At 34.0% G+C, this 15,173-nt stretch overlaps 1 protein-coding gene across 7 annotated transcripts in view; it reads left to right on the top strand.

The window, feature by feature from the left end:
• PTPRC (protein tyrosine phosphatase receptor type C) overlaps positions 1-15,173 on the top strand; it is a 121,595-nt gene that overhangs the window by 44,242 nt on the left and 62,180 nt on the right. For 4 of the 7 annotated variants that reach the window (XM_027610224.1, XM_027610223.1, XM_027610222.1 and 1 more), the window contains exon 3: positions 10,552-10,575. In XM_027610224.1, coding sequence (XP_027466025.1) covers positions 10,552-10,575 — 24 coding nt within the window. Of the gene's footprint in view, positions 1-10,551; positions 10,576-14,291; positions 14,490-15,173 lie in introns of all 7 variants that reach the window. The other 3 variants (XM_027610220.1, XM_027610219.1, XM_027610218.1) reach the window with 1 other exon arrangement.

Raw genomic sequence — 15,173 nt, 5'->3', positions numbered from 1 at the left:
ACTACTGGATTTAGCATACATAGTTTTCCCTTAGAGCAGAGTATAGTTGAATAAGCACAAAGCTTTTAGTGTCAAGCAGATGTGCATTTAAAATCAAACTCTTTAGCCTTGCACAAATTTATTTTTTGAGGCTTCATCTGAAAAAGAAGATAATGCTGTCTACATTGTAAGGTTTCTGTAAAGATTACATGAAATAATATGTAAAATTATTTAGCGTAGTGCCATCTACATAGTAGCTGATTATTAAACAGTAACTATTATGAATGCTACTAAGGACACTAACAAAACAATTTCACCACTTGTACAAACACCCTTTCGTGATTCTTTGTATTTCTTTGACTATAATTTTATTCTATCCTAAGAAAAGCCAACCACTACAAAAACATACACTTACTAAGGGATTAATATAATTAGAAAGTTTTTGCTATCTGAGACATATTTTATAAATTAAGTACTTATCCCTGGATTTAGATAAATAAAAACAGATGTTTTCCTAAGAAACAAAGACATTTAATGTGAGAATACAGGCATCCTTCATTTTATTGCACTTTGGCTCACTGTGCTTCTCAGACACCAGGTTTTTTTTTTTACAAATGAGAGATTTGTGACAATCTTGCTTCCAGCAAGTCTATCAGCATCGTTTTTCTAATAGCATTTGCTCAATTTGTGTCTCTGTGTCACACTTTGGTAATTTTTGCAACATTTCAAACTTTTTCATTATTATTATATTTGTTATGGTGATCTGTGATCAGTGCCTATGATTTGCTGAAAGCCCGATAGCGATTAGAATTTTTTAGGAATAAAAGTATTTTTAAATTAAAGTATGTACTTTTTTTAGCCATACGGTATTGTACACTTAATAAACTACAGCATAGTGTAAACATAACATAAGCACTGGGAAACCAAAAAATTCATTTGACTCTCTTATTGTGCTATTTGCTTTATTGTGGTGGTCCGGAGCTGAACCTGCAATATCTCTGAGGTATGCTCTATAAATCTATTATGGGAAATGTTTTTAGAGTACAGTTGACCCTTGAATGACAGGGGGACGAAGGGTGCCAACTGCCCTGCACAGTTGAAAATCCAAGTATAACTTTTGGCTCTCCCAAAACTTTTGGCCTACTGTTGATTGGAAGACTTACTGGTAACAAAAACAGTCTATTAGCACATACTTTATATCTTTATATGTATTACATAGTGTATTATTACAATAAAGTCAGCTAGAGAAAAGAAAATGCTGTTAAGAAAATACATTCACAGTACTGTACTATAAAAAATCTGCCTGTAAGTGACCCGGGCAGTTCAAACCTGTGTTGTTCAAGGGTTAACTGTACATGCATAAGAGAAGTATCTTTACCAATCATTCTTAATCCTTGTTCCTCCCCCATAACCACCATTAGAGCTTTAAGAAATTACTAGTGCACAAATCATACCTCAAATCTACTGAATCAAAATCTAGAGAGGTGGAGCCCTGAATTTTGAATCTGATTTAATCTAAAATTTTAATCTGGTGCAAATACAAATCCTAATTTTGTATTTATCGGGATTATAATATTGTTTATTCATTCTCTTTCTCTTTATATATATGTAAAGTTATATGTAACTAATACAAACCAGAATCATAAACTGTGTTCCACTGAGGGTCCACAGTGCTCTTATTTCATGACAGTGTCTATACTATGTCCATGGGAAAAAATGGGTTGGTTGCAAATACTTCTGGGTCAAACAAAGCTACATAAGTTTCTCTTTGACTTTGATACATTAACATGTTATAAATGTCTTTGAGGGACATGTAGCATGAAATACTTCTGAAAAAACTTGACTGCAGGACTTTTTAAGACTTGTGAATCTAAATCAAAGACCTCAGGCTGACCATCATTACACAGGAAGGGAGCATCTAGTTTTTTTTTTTTTTCTTTCCCCATGACTTAGAGATAAATATTTTAAGATAAAAATTCAGGAAAGGTAACCAATCTTTTATAGATGGTCATCTTGCATTTATTAATTTTTTGTTATGATTTGTTTCATCAACATGGCTGAAATTGATAATATGATGTTTTAAGCCAAATATGAAAGACATATAAATGCATCTCTGGTTTTAGAGATGAGTGTGTTTGCATACTCATATGTACTCACAATCGAACAAGAATAGCTGTGATCTTTCACATAAAAATTCTTTAGGAGACAGCTAGATATGATTGCTATATTTAACAATAATGAATTCCTTGATTTTATTCTACCCCAGGCCTTATGCTTTTGCCCTCTTTACCCTCAACTCCATTTTACATACTGATTACTTTATTTGTATTTTTATTCAAGTGTGTGTGTGTGTATGTGTGTAGTTTGAAAGTTTGAATAGTACTATTAGGTTTATAGTAAATAAGATCGGTCCTTTGTCCCCTCCTGCTTCCCATCTTCAATTCCTGCTTTAGAGAAGCAAACATAAACACTTTGAGATATTTTGGCATTTTAAATGGTGCTTTCTATTGAACTGCTGTTTCTTTTTTTCTTTTTCAAATATTTTATCAAGTATCTATTGGCTTCCTTTCTTAATATTGAAATGTTGCTTTTTTGCTCTTTGTTCATGGACGCCATGTTGTCTCGTTTCTGAGAATATGAATTACAGTTGGTTTCAGCGTTTCGTCCGCTCCTTGCATTGTCTCTATTTCTCCCAAGTCTCTCTTCTGTTTATCTTGGTCTATGTCTTTCTTTTTAGAGGCTTTGATCTAGTGTTTCTTGAATGTCCATTTGTACTTAAAGTATGTTGAAGTTCTGTGGTAATTTGTGGAGCTTGGAAATCGTGGGTCTTACTAAATTGCATGAAATCAGAAAGGCATTGAAGCTCACCCAGTTTTAGTTTCCTTATCTATCAAATGAACTATGTCAATAGACATTAACATCCTATGTTTCCATACGACTAGAAATCTCTGAAATTATTTTCTGGTGGTAATCAGTAGCTGTTTTATTCATGAGATTCCAGGCATAATAACAACACAACCAATGTTTTAACATAAAGTCTGAGTAAAGAAGGGGAAAATTATGATGAGACAGACACTCCTTCAAATCTAACACTTCCCAGGTATGTGGCTGTGAGCAGTTTACTAAACTCCGAGTCTCAGTTTCATTCCCTATAAAATAGGAAAAATACTTGGCTTGCTTGAATGACTAAATGCAAAAACATGCAAAGCTGTTAGCATAATGTCTGATACATAATAACGTTTCAATAAACTGCTGCTGTCATTATTGTATTTACTGATAAGTTAATGAAGGAAAGACTATTTCCTATGTTTCCCTGAAATCCAGATAAAACCTGGTTTGTCCTGTGCACAGAGCGCTTACTCCATAGATACTTAATAATTTGGTGGGATTTGTGGGATTTGCTGTCTGTGGACCACATACCAGGTTTACAGAGTAAGTAAAAGTAGAATCCTTTTATTTTTATTTATGTGCTTTATTATTATCATGCCTTACTAAACAAGGAAAACCAGTGGACCCTTATTTTTTTTTTGTCTTGATGTGCTTATTTCACTTTTGTAGGACCTTTATATTTATAGAGGTCAGATATGCATTCTCAGCCTTCAAAACATGCCACCGTTCATTTTAGGGCAGATGCTGAGAATAAGTATGTATTTCATCTATTCTGTTTCACCCTTCTGTCCTTGTACTTTTCTTAGATTTGCCAAACTAGACATGTTTAAATCCCTTTGGAAATGACATTCCATTTCTTTTTGGGGGTTGGGGGTGGGGGTAACGGTGATGGTAACGGGTGGTATTTAAAGCCCAAGTACGTCCTTTGAAATGTCATTTTCACTCAACTGATTCCCAGTTTTTACTGAAATTTCTTGGGGGTGTGACTTCAAGGTAACTTTGATTTGTGATCACTTAAACATTTTGAGTCCTAAAGGAAACATATTGGGAAAGGTAAATTCAGTAACAATGCATCTGTTAGAATAACATAGCTTTGAAGATCAAGTGCTCTGTTATCTACATTTTCATCTGTTTAATGTACTTAGTCAATTCTCCTGGTGATTCACAAAAGGATTATAATGGAAAATAGCACTTGCTCTATGATTTACAGATTTTTGGAGCTATGGTGCCACCTACTGGAATATTTCTAAATATTCCCTTGTCTAAATAATGAAAATAGACCTTTACCTTTTAAAAAAAATGTAGAAAATGTTGTCCCCCAAAGAATGAAGTCAAAAGATAATATATAGAAATACTAAGTATCTTACTATGTTCTATTTTATTACATTTGTTTCCTGCACTTACAGAATTTAAGAGCTCTCAACGCAGTTCTTACTTTTAGAAGTACTGATGCCTTCTTTTTATTTTATTTATTTTTTTTAAAGATTTACTTATTTATTTTGAGAGACTGAGAATGAGAGAGAGAGAGAGAGCGCGCGCGCACATGAGAGGGGGGAGGGTCAGAGGGCGAAGCAGACTCCCCGCCAAGCAGGGAGCCCGATGCGGGACTCGACCCCGGGACTCCAGGATCATGACGTGAGCCAAGGCAGCCGCTTAACCGACTGAGCCACCCAGGCGCCCATGATGCTTTCTTTTTATAGTCACACATATATACATGCCCCCTCTTAATCCCCACTACTATTTCACATATTTTTCTTTACCTGTTTTTTCCACACCCGCCCAGTGCTGTTCATATAGAATGTTTACACGTATGGTAATGTTATTTATATTAATATAATCTCCTAATATTAAATAGATATTTATTATGCACTAGTCATTAAGTACTTTCTGCAGATGTTTATTTGTTTTTTCCAAGTCTATTTGACTCCACCAACAGTATATGATTGCTTTTAAGTCATACATGAACTAGGGCATAAGGAGTACAGTGCTGTCTACCTATGCCAAACAACTGAGGCAACTATACCAGTTCTCTTGCTTTGCACTGGCCAAGCAGATCATTCTGTCACCATATACTGAAGCAGAGTGAGTAGGTCATGAAACAATTAAATATTTCATGTGACCAGTCTGATCAGGTCTTCTTGCTTAACTATGAGGCTTCAGCACAGTTGCTTCTTCGGATGATTTCAGTAACATTCTGAATACTGTCTGCATATATAAAATATAATCGACTATTGAAGTCATTGCTCATATAATTTAGGAAGAATTGCAAAATGTGATGGCAGATATTGACAAAGTACTGCAGACATTTGGTAGTACTGTCTTCTCTAAATATTTAAGTAACTTCATCTATCTACCTTATATGATATGTAGAAACAGTCTCCAGGGAAGTATTTTTTCCTGGACTGCTTATATTTATGTAAGTCATTAGAGTGGTTTTTGAGGGGATATGTTCTTTAGATATTAGATTTTTAACTAGGCTATTTCATGTAGGTTGTCTTTATATGTGTTCCTCCTTTGAGATTTGTAGTTAAGTTTTTTGGTATTTTTAAAATAATTGAAAAACTTTTTAATTTATGTAATCTAGTAGATATGGTTTATTGAAATTAATGTCATTTCAAGTTTCATTGCTATAGTTCCTGAATATTTTCTTAAGGACATTAACTTAAGTTTGGAAGTGGTTTCTATTTATGGAATTTTATTTTAGTGTGTTTCTGTAGGATTTATTGAGTGCCTAAGTAATTTTCATGTGATTTATCATGTTGACTGAAAGTGTTACAGAGACTGAAAATCTGTTTATAGGGATTTTGTGACTATAAGAATGAGTAAGTTTAGTCTTATATTGAGTCTAAACTGATGCTGAAGACTTGGAATTTTCTTTCAAAGATAAAACACTGTGTGTGTGTGTGTGTGTGTGTGTGTGTGTGTGTGTGTGTGTGTGTGTAATACTCTATAAAGAAAGTGAAATAAAATATAAAATAAGCTATGGTGTTTCAAAATAGCCTAAAAATCACTCAACAGAGGAATTTAGAATCAGATTCTGAGATAAAAGGGTATAAAGGAAAACGCATATTCAATTTGAGAAGCCTTTATGGGAAGTAAGTATGAACACAGAGGAAAGGAAAATGTGATCCATCTTTAGATATTATGCTGTTTGCCATGGATGCTAAATGTTGTTGCATTGAAGATTAAAGGATTTGGGGAAATGTTGAATGGACCCATGATTAGACCAGAAATACATAGATGAAGATATACATTTGGAGAGAAGCTATTTTTCTGTTTCCAAGCTACGGAAGCCTATTCACAGATAAACACAAGGTCTGTGAGTGAACAATACTTTTGTTTGATGTCACTGTAGTTTGGTTGACTTTCCTGTCAAAATAATATTCTGTAGTAAATTAAATTGACACACCTCTGATTTTTCTCTAGCATTTACCTATACCATACATGGAGCATTTATCCAGCAAACTATAATTTAACCTAAATGTCTATATTTAAGGTCAAGTTTGTTTTAGCATGTGTAGCACTATTAGTCATTTATTTTGTAGTCCAAGCCTGATTAAGATGCGTTTTTATTTAGCTTATGAGCTTTTAATAAATACCCATCTCTATATAACTTAAAACACTGGCTAAACGAATTTCCATGCTGAGAGGTCAGGTGGAGAGGAAAGGTGGTAAGGACAGATTAATGAGGAAAGCAGGAGACCTGGGGGTTGACAGCATGGTCTGCAGAGTCAGACAGGCTCAGGTTCAAGCCTGGGCTGGCATATACTGGCCTTGTGAACTTAGCCAAGACACTTGACTTCTCTAAGCTTCTTAGGGTGTTGTGATCCTTAAGGGAAAAAATACAAGCAACATGCTTACTATAGTACCTAGCATACCCTGAACACTCAATACATATTAGCAATTAATAATAATAAAATATCACTTCTGAATTATTCTTTTAAAAAGATACACCTGTAGAAACTGTCTTCTCCGTTTTGGTAATTTTCCTGCTCTCCTTTTCAAAACTTGGATTAAAACACTATACATTACATATTTCCTTTAAGAAGATTCACTGCTTTTTTATTTTTTAAAGATTTTATTTATTTATTTATTTATTTATTTAGAGTATGAGTGGGAGGAGGGGCAGAGAGAGAGGGAGAGAGAGAATCCCAAACAGACTCCACACTGAGTGTGGAGCCCGACCCAGGGCCCTGAGATCATGAACTGAGCTGAAATCAAAAGTAAGACACTTACCCGACAGAGCCACCCAGGTGCCTCTAAAAACAAATTCCTTGCATTTGAAGCAGTTAGAATTAAATTAATATCCCTCGGGCATTTAACATGTATGTGGCCTGATGAATAGTCTACTGTTTAGAAATATTTCTAGCATATTTACTCTAGTATTCATAGTTCTTATGTTAAAGCAAAAGCTTCCTTATTAACCCAACATTCCTTTTTTCATTTCCATAATAAATATGTGACAAATTGTAAATCCTTCTTATAACATGTTCTATATCATTTGTGCTGCATGTTTTGGTGGCAACAAACCAATAAACTACAACAATCTAGCATAGTGGTCCGTGGATTTAGTGATGGATCCAGTACAGACAACATTAAGATTCCTCTTTTCTCTGTCATCAAATCTACTATTTGATTTTTCTTCTACATGTATTGATCCAATGGCTTCCATCACTCTCAGGAAAAAATTCAATCTCTTTATCATAGCCTAGAAGGCTTGTTCCTGGCTCTTCTCCAAAGGTGTTGTCATCAGATCTCTTTGATTTCTCCCTTGCATTTACTCGTGCTCAAAACCATTCAACAATTACTTATCGACCACTTATGATATGCAAGGCTCTTAGCTACATATCTATGGCTGCTTTTCTTCCCCCTCGTCTTGTTATGTGATTCTTGCTGATCTCCAGTGGAAGGAATTTTAATTATTAGTCATAATCAGGTTCACCTATGACCTAAATATCTTTGCAGACTCTTGGAGATTTCTATCGATATGGATATAGATATCTCACAGATGGTAATTTTTTCCCAGAGCAAAGGACCATGCCTTTTATATGTTCAAACCTAACACCTAATATCATGCCAGCAAAACAACAAATACTTTTTTGATTTAAATGAATCAAATTAACTTGTTTGAAGTTCCAAGGAATTAGGTGTTTATATTGAGAAGGGGCATATCAAAATAGTTTTAGATATTTAAAAACTTACGTACTTCTTAAAGAGAAGAGATGTATCATATGAAACATGTTTATACACTCAAACTAACTCAAATGTTTTGAATCTGGCAATATGCTAAATGAGCCACATTTACCATGAGGAGTATTTTTTCTTTCTCGTAAAACACAAGAGCTATTAGTCACTCCTACAGTAATACTTCTTTATTTTTCTTATTACTTCTTTTGCAAATCAACATAATTCTAAGAACTTAATTTAGAAGGAAATAAAAATAAATGAGAAGAGGGAAGACTACCAACAGGAAAATAAAAATAAAATAAATAATAAAAATATTATTTTATATGAGCTAGAAAAATAAAAGCTGACTAAACAAGAGGAGGAACAAAAATCCAAATCATGTAAATTAGAAACAATACTTAAGTTTGAATGATGAAGAAAAAGTAGAGAACTATAATGAGAAAGTAAGAAAATATTTGCTACAATATACATTTTAATAATACATATTTTAATAATTACACATTTACATATGATATACATAATACGTAACATATATATAGGATCTATATATATATAAAATATATTAATACACAAATACTTTTTTATCAAGGAATAAGCCGGGGAATGTCATTGAAGAATATTGGGTCATACCCATCTGATGGCGCTTCTGAGGGAAGGAAATTTTTTCAGATTGGAAAATAATATCTCCAGGCAGGAAGGTGCCTTAAATACTAGCCAATCTGTTCTTTTATCTGATGCTTGATTCCTTTTCACATCAGCTATCATTTGGGAAAGAACTTTATGATCTTTTTAATAGTCATTTACAAAGAGGGGGAATGAAAACATGTCTCACTTCACTGCAGACTGAATCCAGTTCCCATCACGGCAATAAAACCAACCTTTCCAACATTCCCAAGAGCCCTCGTTGATAAATCTAGTCGATCCATGTTAGTTGTCATTTTATTTGATTTCATTAATTTCCTTCTTTTATTTTTAAGATTTTATTTATTTATTTGCGAGAGAGAGAGAGAGAGAGAGCATGAGCAGGGGGGAAGGGTGGAGGCAGAGTGAGAAGCAGACTCCCTGTTGAGCAGAGGCCCGACGCAGGACTTGATCCCAGAACTCTGGGATCATGACCTGAGCTGAAGGCAGAGGCTTAACCGACTGAGCCACCCAGGTGCCCCTCATTAATTTCCTTCTTGAAACACCCTCTACTCGTGACTCTTGTTGACTTCAATTGCCCTTCTACATAGAAAATTAGATCACCTTTGCTGGCCCTGTCCTTTAATATTTATTCAACTTCAGAATTCTATCCTGGATGCTCCTCTTTTTTTATACCTGGGAAATCTCCTTCACCTTCGTAGTTACAATATTCATCTATATGCTGATCCATAGCCTTAGCCCAGATGTATATCTTGAGCTACCAACCTCTACCTCCAAATATTACCAAGTATTTTTACATAGAAGTCTCAAGCATATCAAATTTTCCCGTCTCTTTGGCTTTTCTTTCTTTAGCTTGGTGGAAGCTTCCACAATCTACCTAACTGCAATTGCCTAGTATGTTAAACTCTCAACCTGAATGTTTTCCTTTTTACTCATTCTCTGCCTTTCTTTACTTGCAAAGATTTACAAAGTCTTGATGACTACTTTCAAAGTGTTTCACAGAATTTTTTCATGTCTTTTTTTTTTTTTTTGGTACCATTTTCCTCATGTAGAACATCATCTTTCTCATATACTTTTCTTTTAATCTCCTGATGTTTTGTCCCCAGTTTTGCCTTCTGATAATCTATTTTCCATTTACAACAAGGTCAATACAAAATTGAAATGCTTCTCTATTTCTATAACTATTTAAAACCTGTAAGACAAATCCCAGCTTATTCCTCTAGCACTAAGCTAACTGTCCATAATCCTTTAGGTCACAGTTTAAATGTATCCAAGAAACCCTCTCTATCGCATCCTCCCCCAGCTGGCCACCAACCCCAGAAAGCTAAATTAGGTGATCTCCCTATGTGATTCTACAGCACATTCTGTCTCATTTGTCATCACACCATATGACTTTTTTCTTTTTTTTTTTCTGTATCTCACACTGAACCCAGCTTATTGGGGGCAGGAAATTTCTATATCTTGGTTATATTATATCCCTAGAATGTGGCATGATGTCTAGCACATAATAGGCGTTCAATAAATAATCATTATCTAAATAAATGAATGCATTTGGGGGAAAATTTCCAAGGTCTTTTGCAAGCCTAAAATTAATTCTAATAGCTTTCCTTTATTGCATTATTTTTCTTATTTTACCTGAGATTTCAAAAACTAATAACATAATTTTGACACACTTGGGCTTTGTAAACATGACATTAAGAGAAGGAATGCAGTTTCAGTGGGGAAAAAGGTACTGAAAATTGCCACCTTGTGAATGTTAACTAATATAGAGATGATTTTATATATAACTTATATTTACATAAGTATGTATGAAATTTGAAATTTTCTAAGAGATTTTTTTTTTCCTTTTTTCAGGAGAATCCTCTTCTTCCACTCTTGGTAAGAATTAATATTTGCATTTTACTTATTTTTTGTTGTTGTTGCAAAGTTTATATATTTAATGTTGAGAGAATTTTCTATTATTATCTAGTAAAATCATTTTATAATGACAAATGTTATAATTATGAATGGTTCTTGATGTTTTCTTGTTCTTAATATTCCTGCTTATAAGATATAAAGTTTGATAACTACTTGAATGTAATTGTATATGTATTATTGTGTATAAATTACAGCTTTTCTTAAACTTGACAATAAGTTGCATGGCAGGACTCCAATCTCTTTTTAAATTTTAACATTACAAACAATTCAGGTTAGATCACAAAATTTTATGGTTCAAAAATTGGTTAAGGAATTATCTGAGAAATTAGAATTCTAAACATATTATATATATGTTATACATATATGGATATATATAAAAAAGAAAAACTTTGAGATTAGTAAGATATTTTATAATAATCATTTCCAAATTCTATTGTTACAATTAAATTAATAGTCTTAATGAGCATTCTAATCCTGAGATAAATTAAAGTTAAACAATGAAAATGTTAAAAATAAATTAATACATACTACATGCAAAATAAGAGAGAAAATAAGTTATATCACTTACATGTTACTGCTATTTAAAATATATTACTGATTTCTTGATTCATCATATGGTTGATAGTATGCATTAAAAGAGTAAGTAAAGCCACTAAGATAATTATGATTTAATAACTGTAATGCACAGTTCTAGTTAAGTTCATTCAAAATATTCTGAGAATTCGGTAATTAAAGGAATTATTTTTTTTAATTAAGTGAAAATTCATTTCAAACTCTGGAAACAAAGAACTAAGTGGAAACTAACAAAATGTTCCTGTATCTGCATAAGAAGTATACTCTCTTATTTTTTAAAAGATGTAGTATTAGGATTTTATCATTGTCTAGTATGGCAGAGAATTTTTATAGATACATGAAAGTCATTAATGCATAGTAGATGTGATTGGTTTATGCCAGCTACTCTCATGCATGTTAGCATTTCCACCTTTTACAAATGATTAAGTTCATTTCAATCATATAAACTGGTTATTGTTGCAGGAGGGGAGTGGGAATGGGGTAGAATGGGGAGTGAATGTTTAAAATGGTAGATGACTCATCATTTTATCGTGAGAGTTTCCACTGTCTCTGCACTGACTGTTATAACAAGCCTCCAAATGATGACATCAGGTAAGTCAAAATAGTGACCCCAAATGCAAATGCAAATGTCCTCTTGCAAATATTGCCAACAAGAAGATGATCAATGGAAACCAGTAGCATCTCCAAAGTGAAGATGAAGGACAATGTAGAATTGGCCATTGGAGTGTGTTTTCTAATCCTGAATTAAATTCTTATTCACTGAATTAGGGAATGTGCCTTGAGCTTAAGACGTGTGCAAGAATATTAAGGCTTCTAGGTAGGAAGGTAGTTTTCTGAACACCCTTTTTTGTATAGACCTTGGAGTGAATTTGCTTAAGGAGATATAATCTTTATGAATGCTACTCTTCAACAAAGCATAGCACTATTATGCAAGGTATTTGGAATGATATTCCCTTTAGTCTCTTTGAAATTCAAGTCTAAAAGAAAAGAGGGAATGGGTGATAAAGGGAAAACGTTGCCACATTTCTTTCAAAGCAGAACGGATCATTGGAATCCTGCCGAAACCAAAGACAGGTGAACCTAAAAACAACAAACGAGTAATTGCTCAAGTCTGTAATGATGAAAGTGCACCGAATTTTAACTCCTCCCTCTCTCCCTTCCCTGTTCCCTCTCCTTCTTTTTCCACCAGCTGTCTTTTCCTCTTCCCCCTCCCTTCCTTTTATTCAACAAAGAGCAGGTGAGAGAATAAATCGAGTTAGACTTATGATTTTACACTGAAGCCAGGAAGGAGCTACTTGCCTATTACTTAGCTAGATATGTTGGCCTGTATTATGGGTGAAAGTTTGTTACTAAATACGTTGATTTGTGAGTTATTAGGTTATAAAATTCTAGAGTTTGAAAATTTTCCTTGGAAAACAACGACTGTAACAACTGTACTATCACTTTAGATTTCTGAACCACAGCAGAGTTCCACATTATTTTATGTGCATGGCCTTGGGGAAGTTCAATAGGGTTTAGATGGTTTTTATCTGTATTTAGTAAACACTGATTTCACTTTGCCTTTGACATTAAATGAATGAAGTAAGGACTTCTGTGTGTCCTTTCTACTTCTATTTTCTTAATTCCCTATTCAGTAATCTTTTAATTTCGGTTCTTAATTCTTACCACTTCTACTCTTTTCCAGTTTCTCCCCTTCTTCCTCTTCCCATATTCGTGCCATTTTCTCTTACCCACTCTTGTTGAACTGAATGGTTAAAATACTTGTGTGATATAATTCAATTTTTTGTTAATTATTGAAAAACACAAATTTGGCTATTTATAGAAGTGAATACATGCTAAACATAGATGATTTAGAAAAAAAGCCATATCACTATAACCTCATATCCAGAAATCACAATGTATTTTTTTTTAAACAATTTTTGGTGTATTCTCCACAACTGCCTACCCGCCCCCCCCCCCCCCCCGCCAATTCTTTAATAAAGAAATACACATGCTGAGTAAGAGAACACCAAACATTTAAAGGCCTTTAATACATGGTGCTAGTGTGCCCTGCAGGAAGCTTTTACCAATTGAATACTCAAATCAGCTGTGCCTGTACCTATTTCAACACAGCCTTGTCATATTGTTTTTTCTTCTGAGGTGAATTGGAACTATGGAAAGTGTTATTTCAGCATCTCAAATTGTATTTCTTATATTATCAAAAAGTTGAAAACATTTTTGTAGACTTGGGCCATTTGTACATCCGTTTGAGACTTTTGTTTCCCTGTCTTTTACCCAATCTTTGCTTTGTTTGACTCTGATTTATGGAAAAATAATCACTTTGCACCTAGAATTTTATCTTTCATCTTTTTTCTCCTGGAACACTAGTCCTCCTAATAATCTCTTTTGGAGTTTATCTTTCTCTATTCCTCATTGGTAAGTCCTTTACATTTTTTTTTTTTTTACAATTTCTGTTAATCAATTTTCTTTATGTGTGTGCTCTATCCTTTTATTTTATTTTTTAATTTAAATTTAATTATCCAACATATAGTACATCATTAGTTTTTGATATAGTGTCCAATGATTCATTAGTTGCATATAATACCCAGTGCTCATCACATCACGTGCCCTCCTTAGTGCCCATCACCCAGTTACCCCATCCCCCCAACCACCTCCCTTTGCGCAACCCTCAGTTTGTTTCCCGGAGTCCTTCTGAACCCAATTGCTTTGGACAGTTGGGAATCCAGCAATCTAGAGGGAAGAGGGCAGGGAATAGTTGCTTTCAATTTCATTTCCCCATTTGTATCTTTAGCCTCTGTTCCGTAGCTTGTTTTATATCTAAGTCTACATATCTATACCTCTGTATGCATCTATATTTACATATATGCGTGTATATATGTATATGTATTTACTAATATACACACACTCTGTGTACACATACATATATATGCACACACATATCATGTCTATGTTGTGCGTGTATATATACATATATGTATATCGGTATATTTATATACATGCCATAGTGGACTGGGGAGTTAGTAAATGCAGATGAGTATATGTTGCAGGATATGATTCACGTATTTATTTTGTTTTTCTTCTTCCACCTCCCATGAATACAATAGGACTGAACTCAACAGAAAACCCCAGTGCTCTGACTCCAGGCGACCCTTTACCTGCCCGCACCACTGCATTCTCACTCCCAAGCATCTCTGAAAGAGAAAATAACTCCTCAGAGACCACACCTCCTCTTAATCCAGACAATACTTCAACTGAAAGAACCCGGAGCCCTTTGGATAATTCTAATACTCTTACTTTGACAGGTTGGCACAGAGATGTTAACTGAAATGAGTTTAGGAGAACTTGTCTTTCTTTTTGAAATCTAAAATTATCAAAACAGTTTTTCTTTAAATTATGTGTGCAATTTCTATGTATGTGATTTTATTCAGGTGTGTTAAGTGTAGGACATCTAGGTGTTCATGAAATATTGACTGACCAAAGTAATGAATGCTCGCTGTTAAGGAGACGATGGAGAGGGATGGGGGTGGGAAGCCCCCACAAGTAATGTTGTGGGGAAGGAGGATTCTCCCTGGCTGTAATTTCAAAGCAGAATCTTTCTTTGTTCAACTCCAGATTCTCAATATCAGAAAATTACTGGAGATATACAATTTATTTTTTAAAAAAACTACACTGAGGATTATAATCCCGCTTTGCTATTTGGATTTATTTTTTAAAAAACTACACTGAGGATTATAATCCCGCTTTGCTGCATTATTTAAAAAATTTAATCAAGGTTGTGGATCCTAATGGTGGAATTTAAGGTAATGTGGCCATGTTCATACCAAAATATGAGTGATGTGGTAAGCATTTTTGCCAGGGAAGACCACTGAGGCTCTTCAGAATCCCAATAAGTCTGTGATTTGCTCGTTCCCTATTTATTGTTAGGTCTGCCAGTGTATTTGGTATATAAATCAACCCTCATGAAGGTTGTTCATACATTTTCTGAA

The sequence above is a fragment of the Zalophus californianus genome, chromosome 10 (assembly GCF_009762305.2).
Source record: "Zalophus californianus isolate mZalCal1 chromosome 10, mZalCal1.pri.v2, whole genome shotgun sequence".
Taxonomy (NCBI): Eukaryota; Metazoa; Chordata; class Mammalia; order Carnivora; family Otariidae; genus Zalophus; species Zalophus californianus.
Note: the sequence above shows the minus strand (reverse complement) of the source record. Positions and strands in the feature narration are given on the sequence as shown.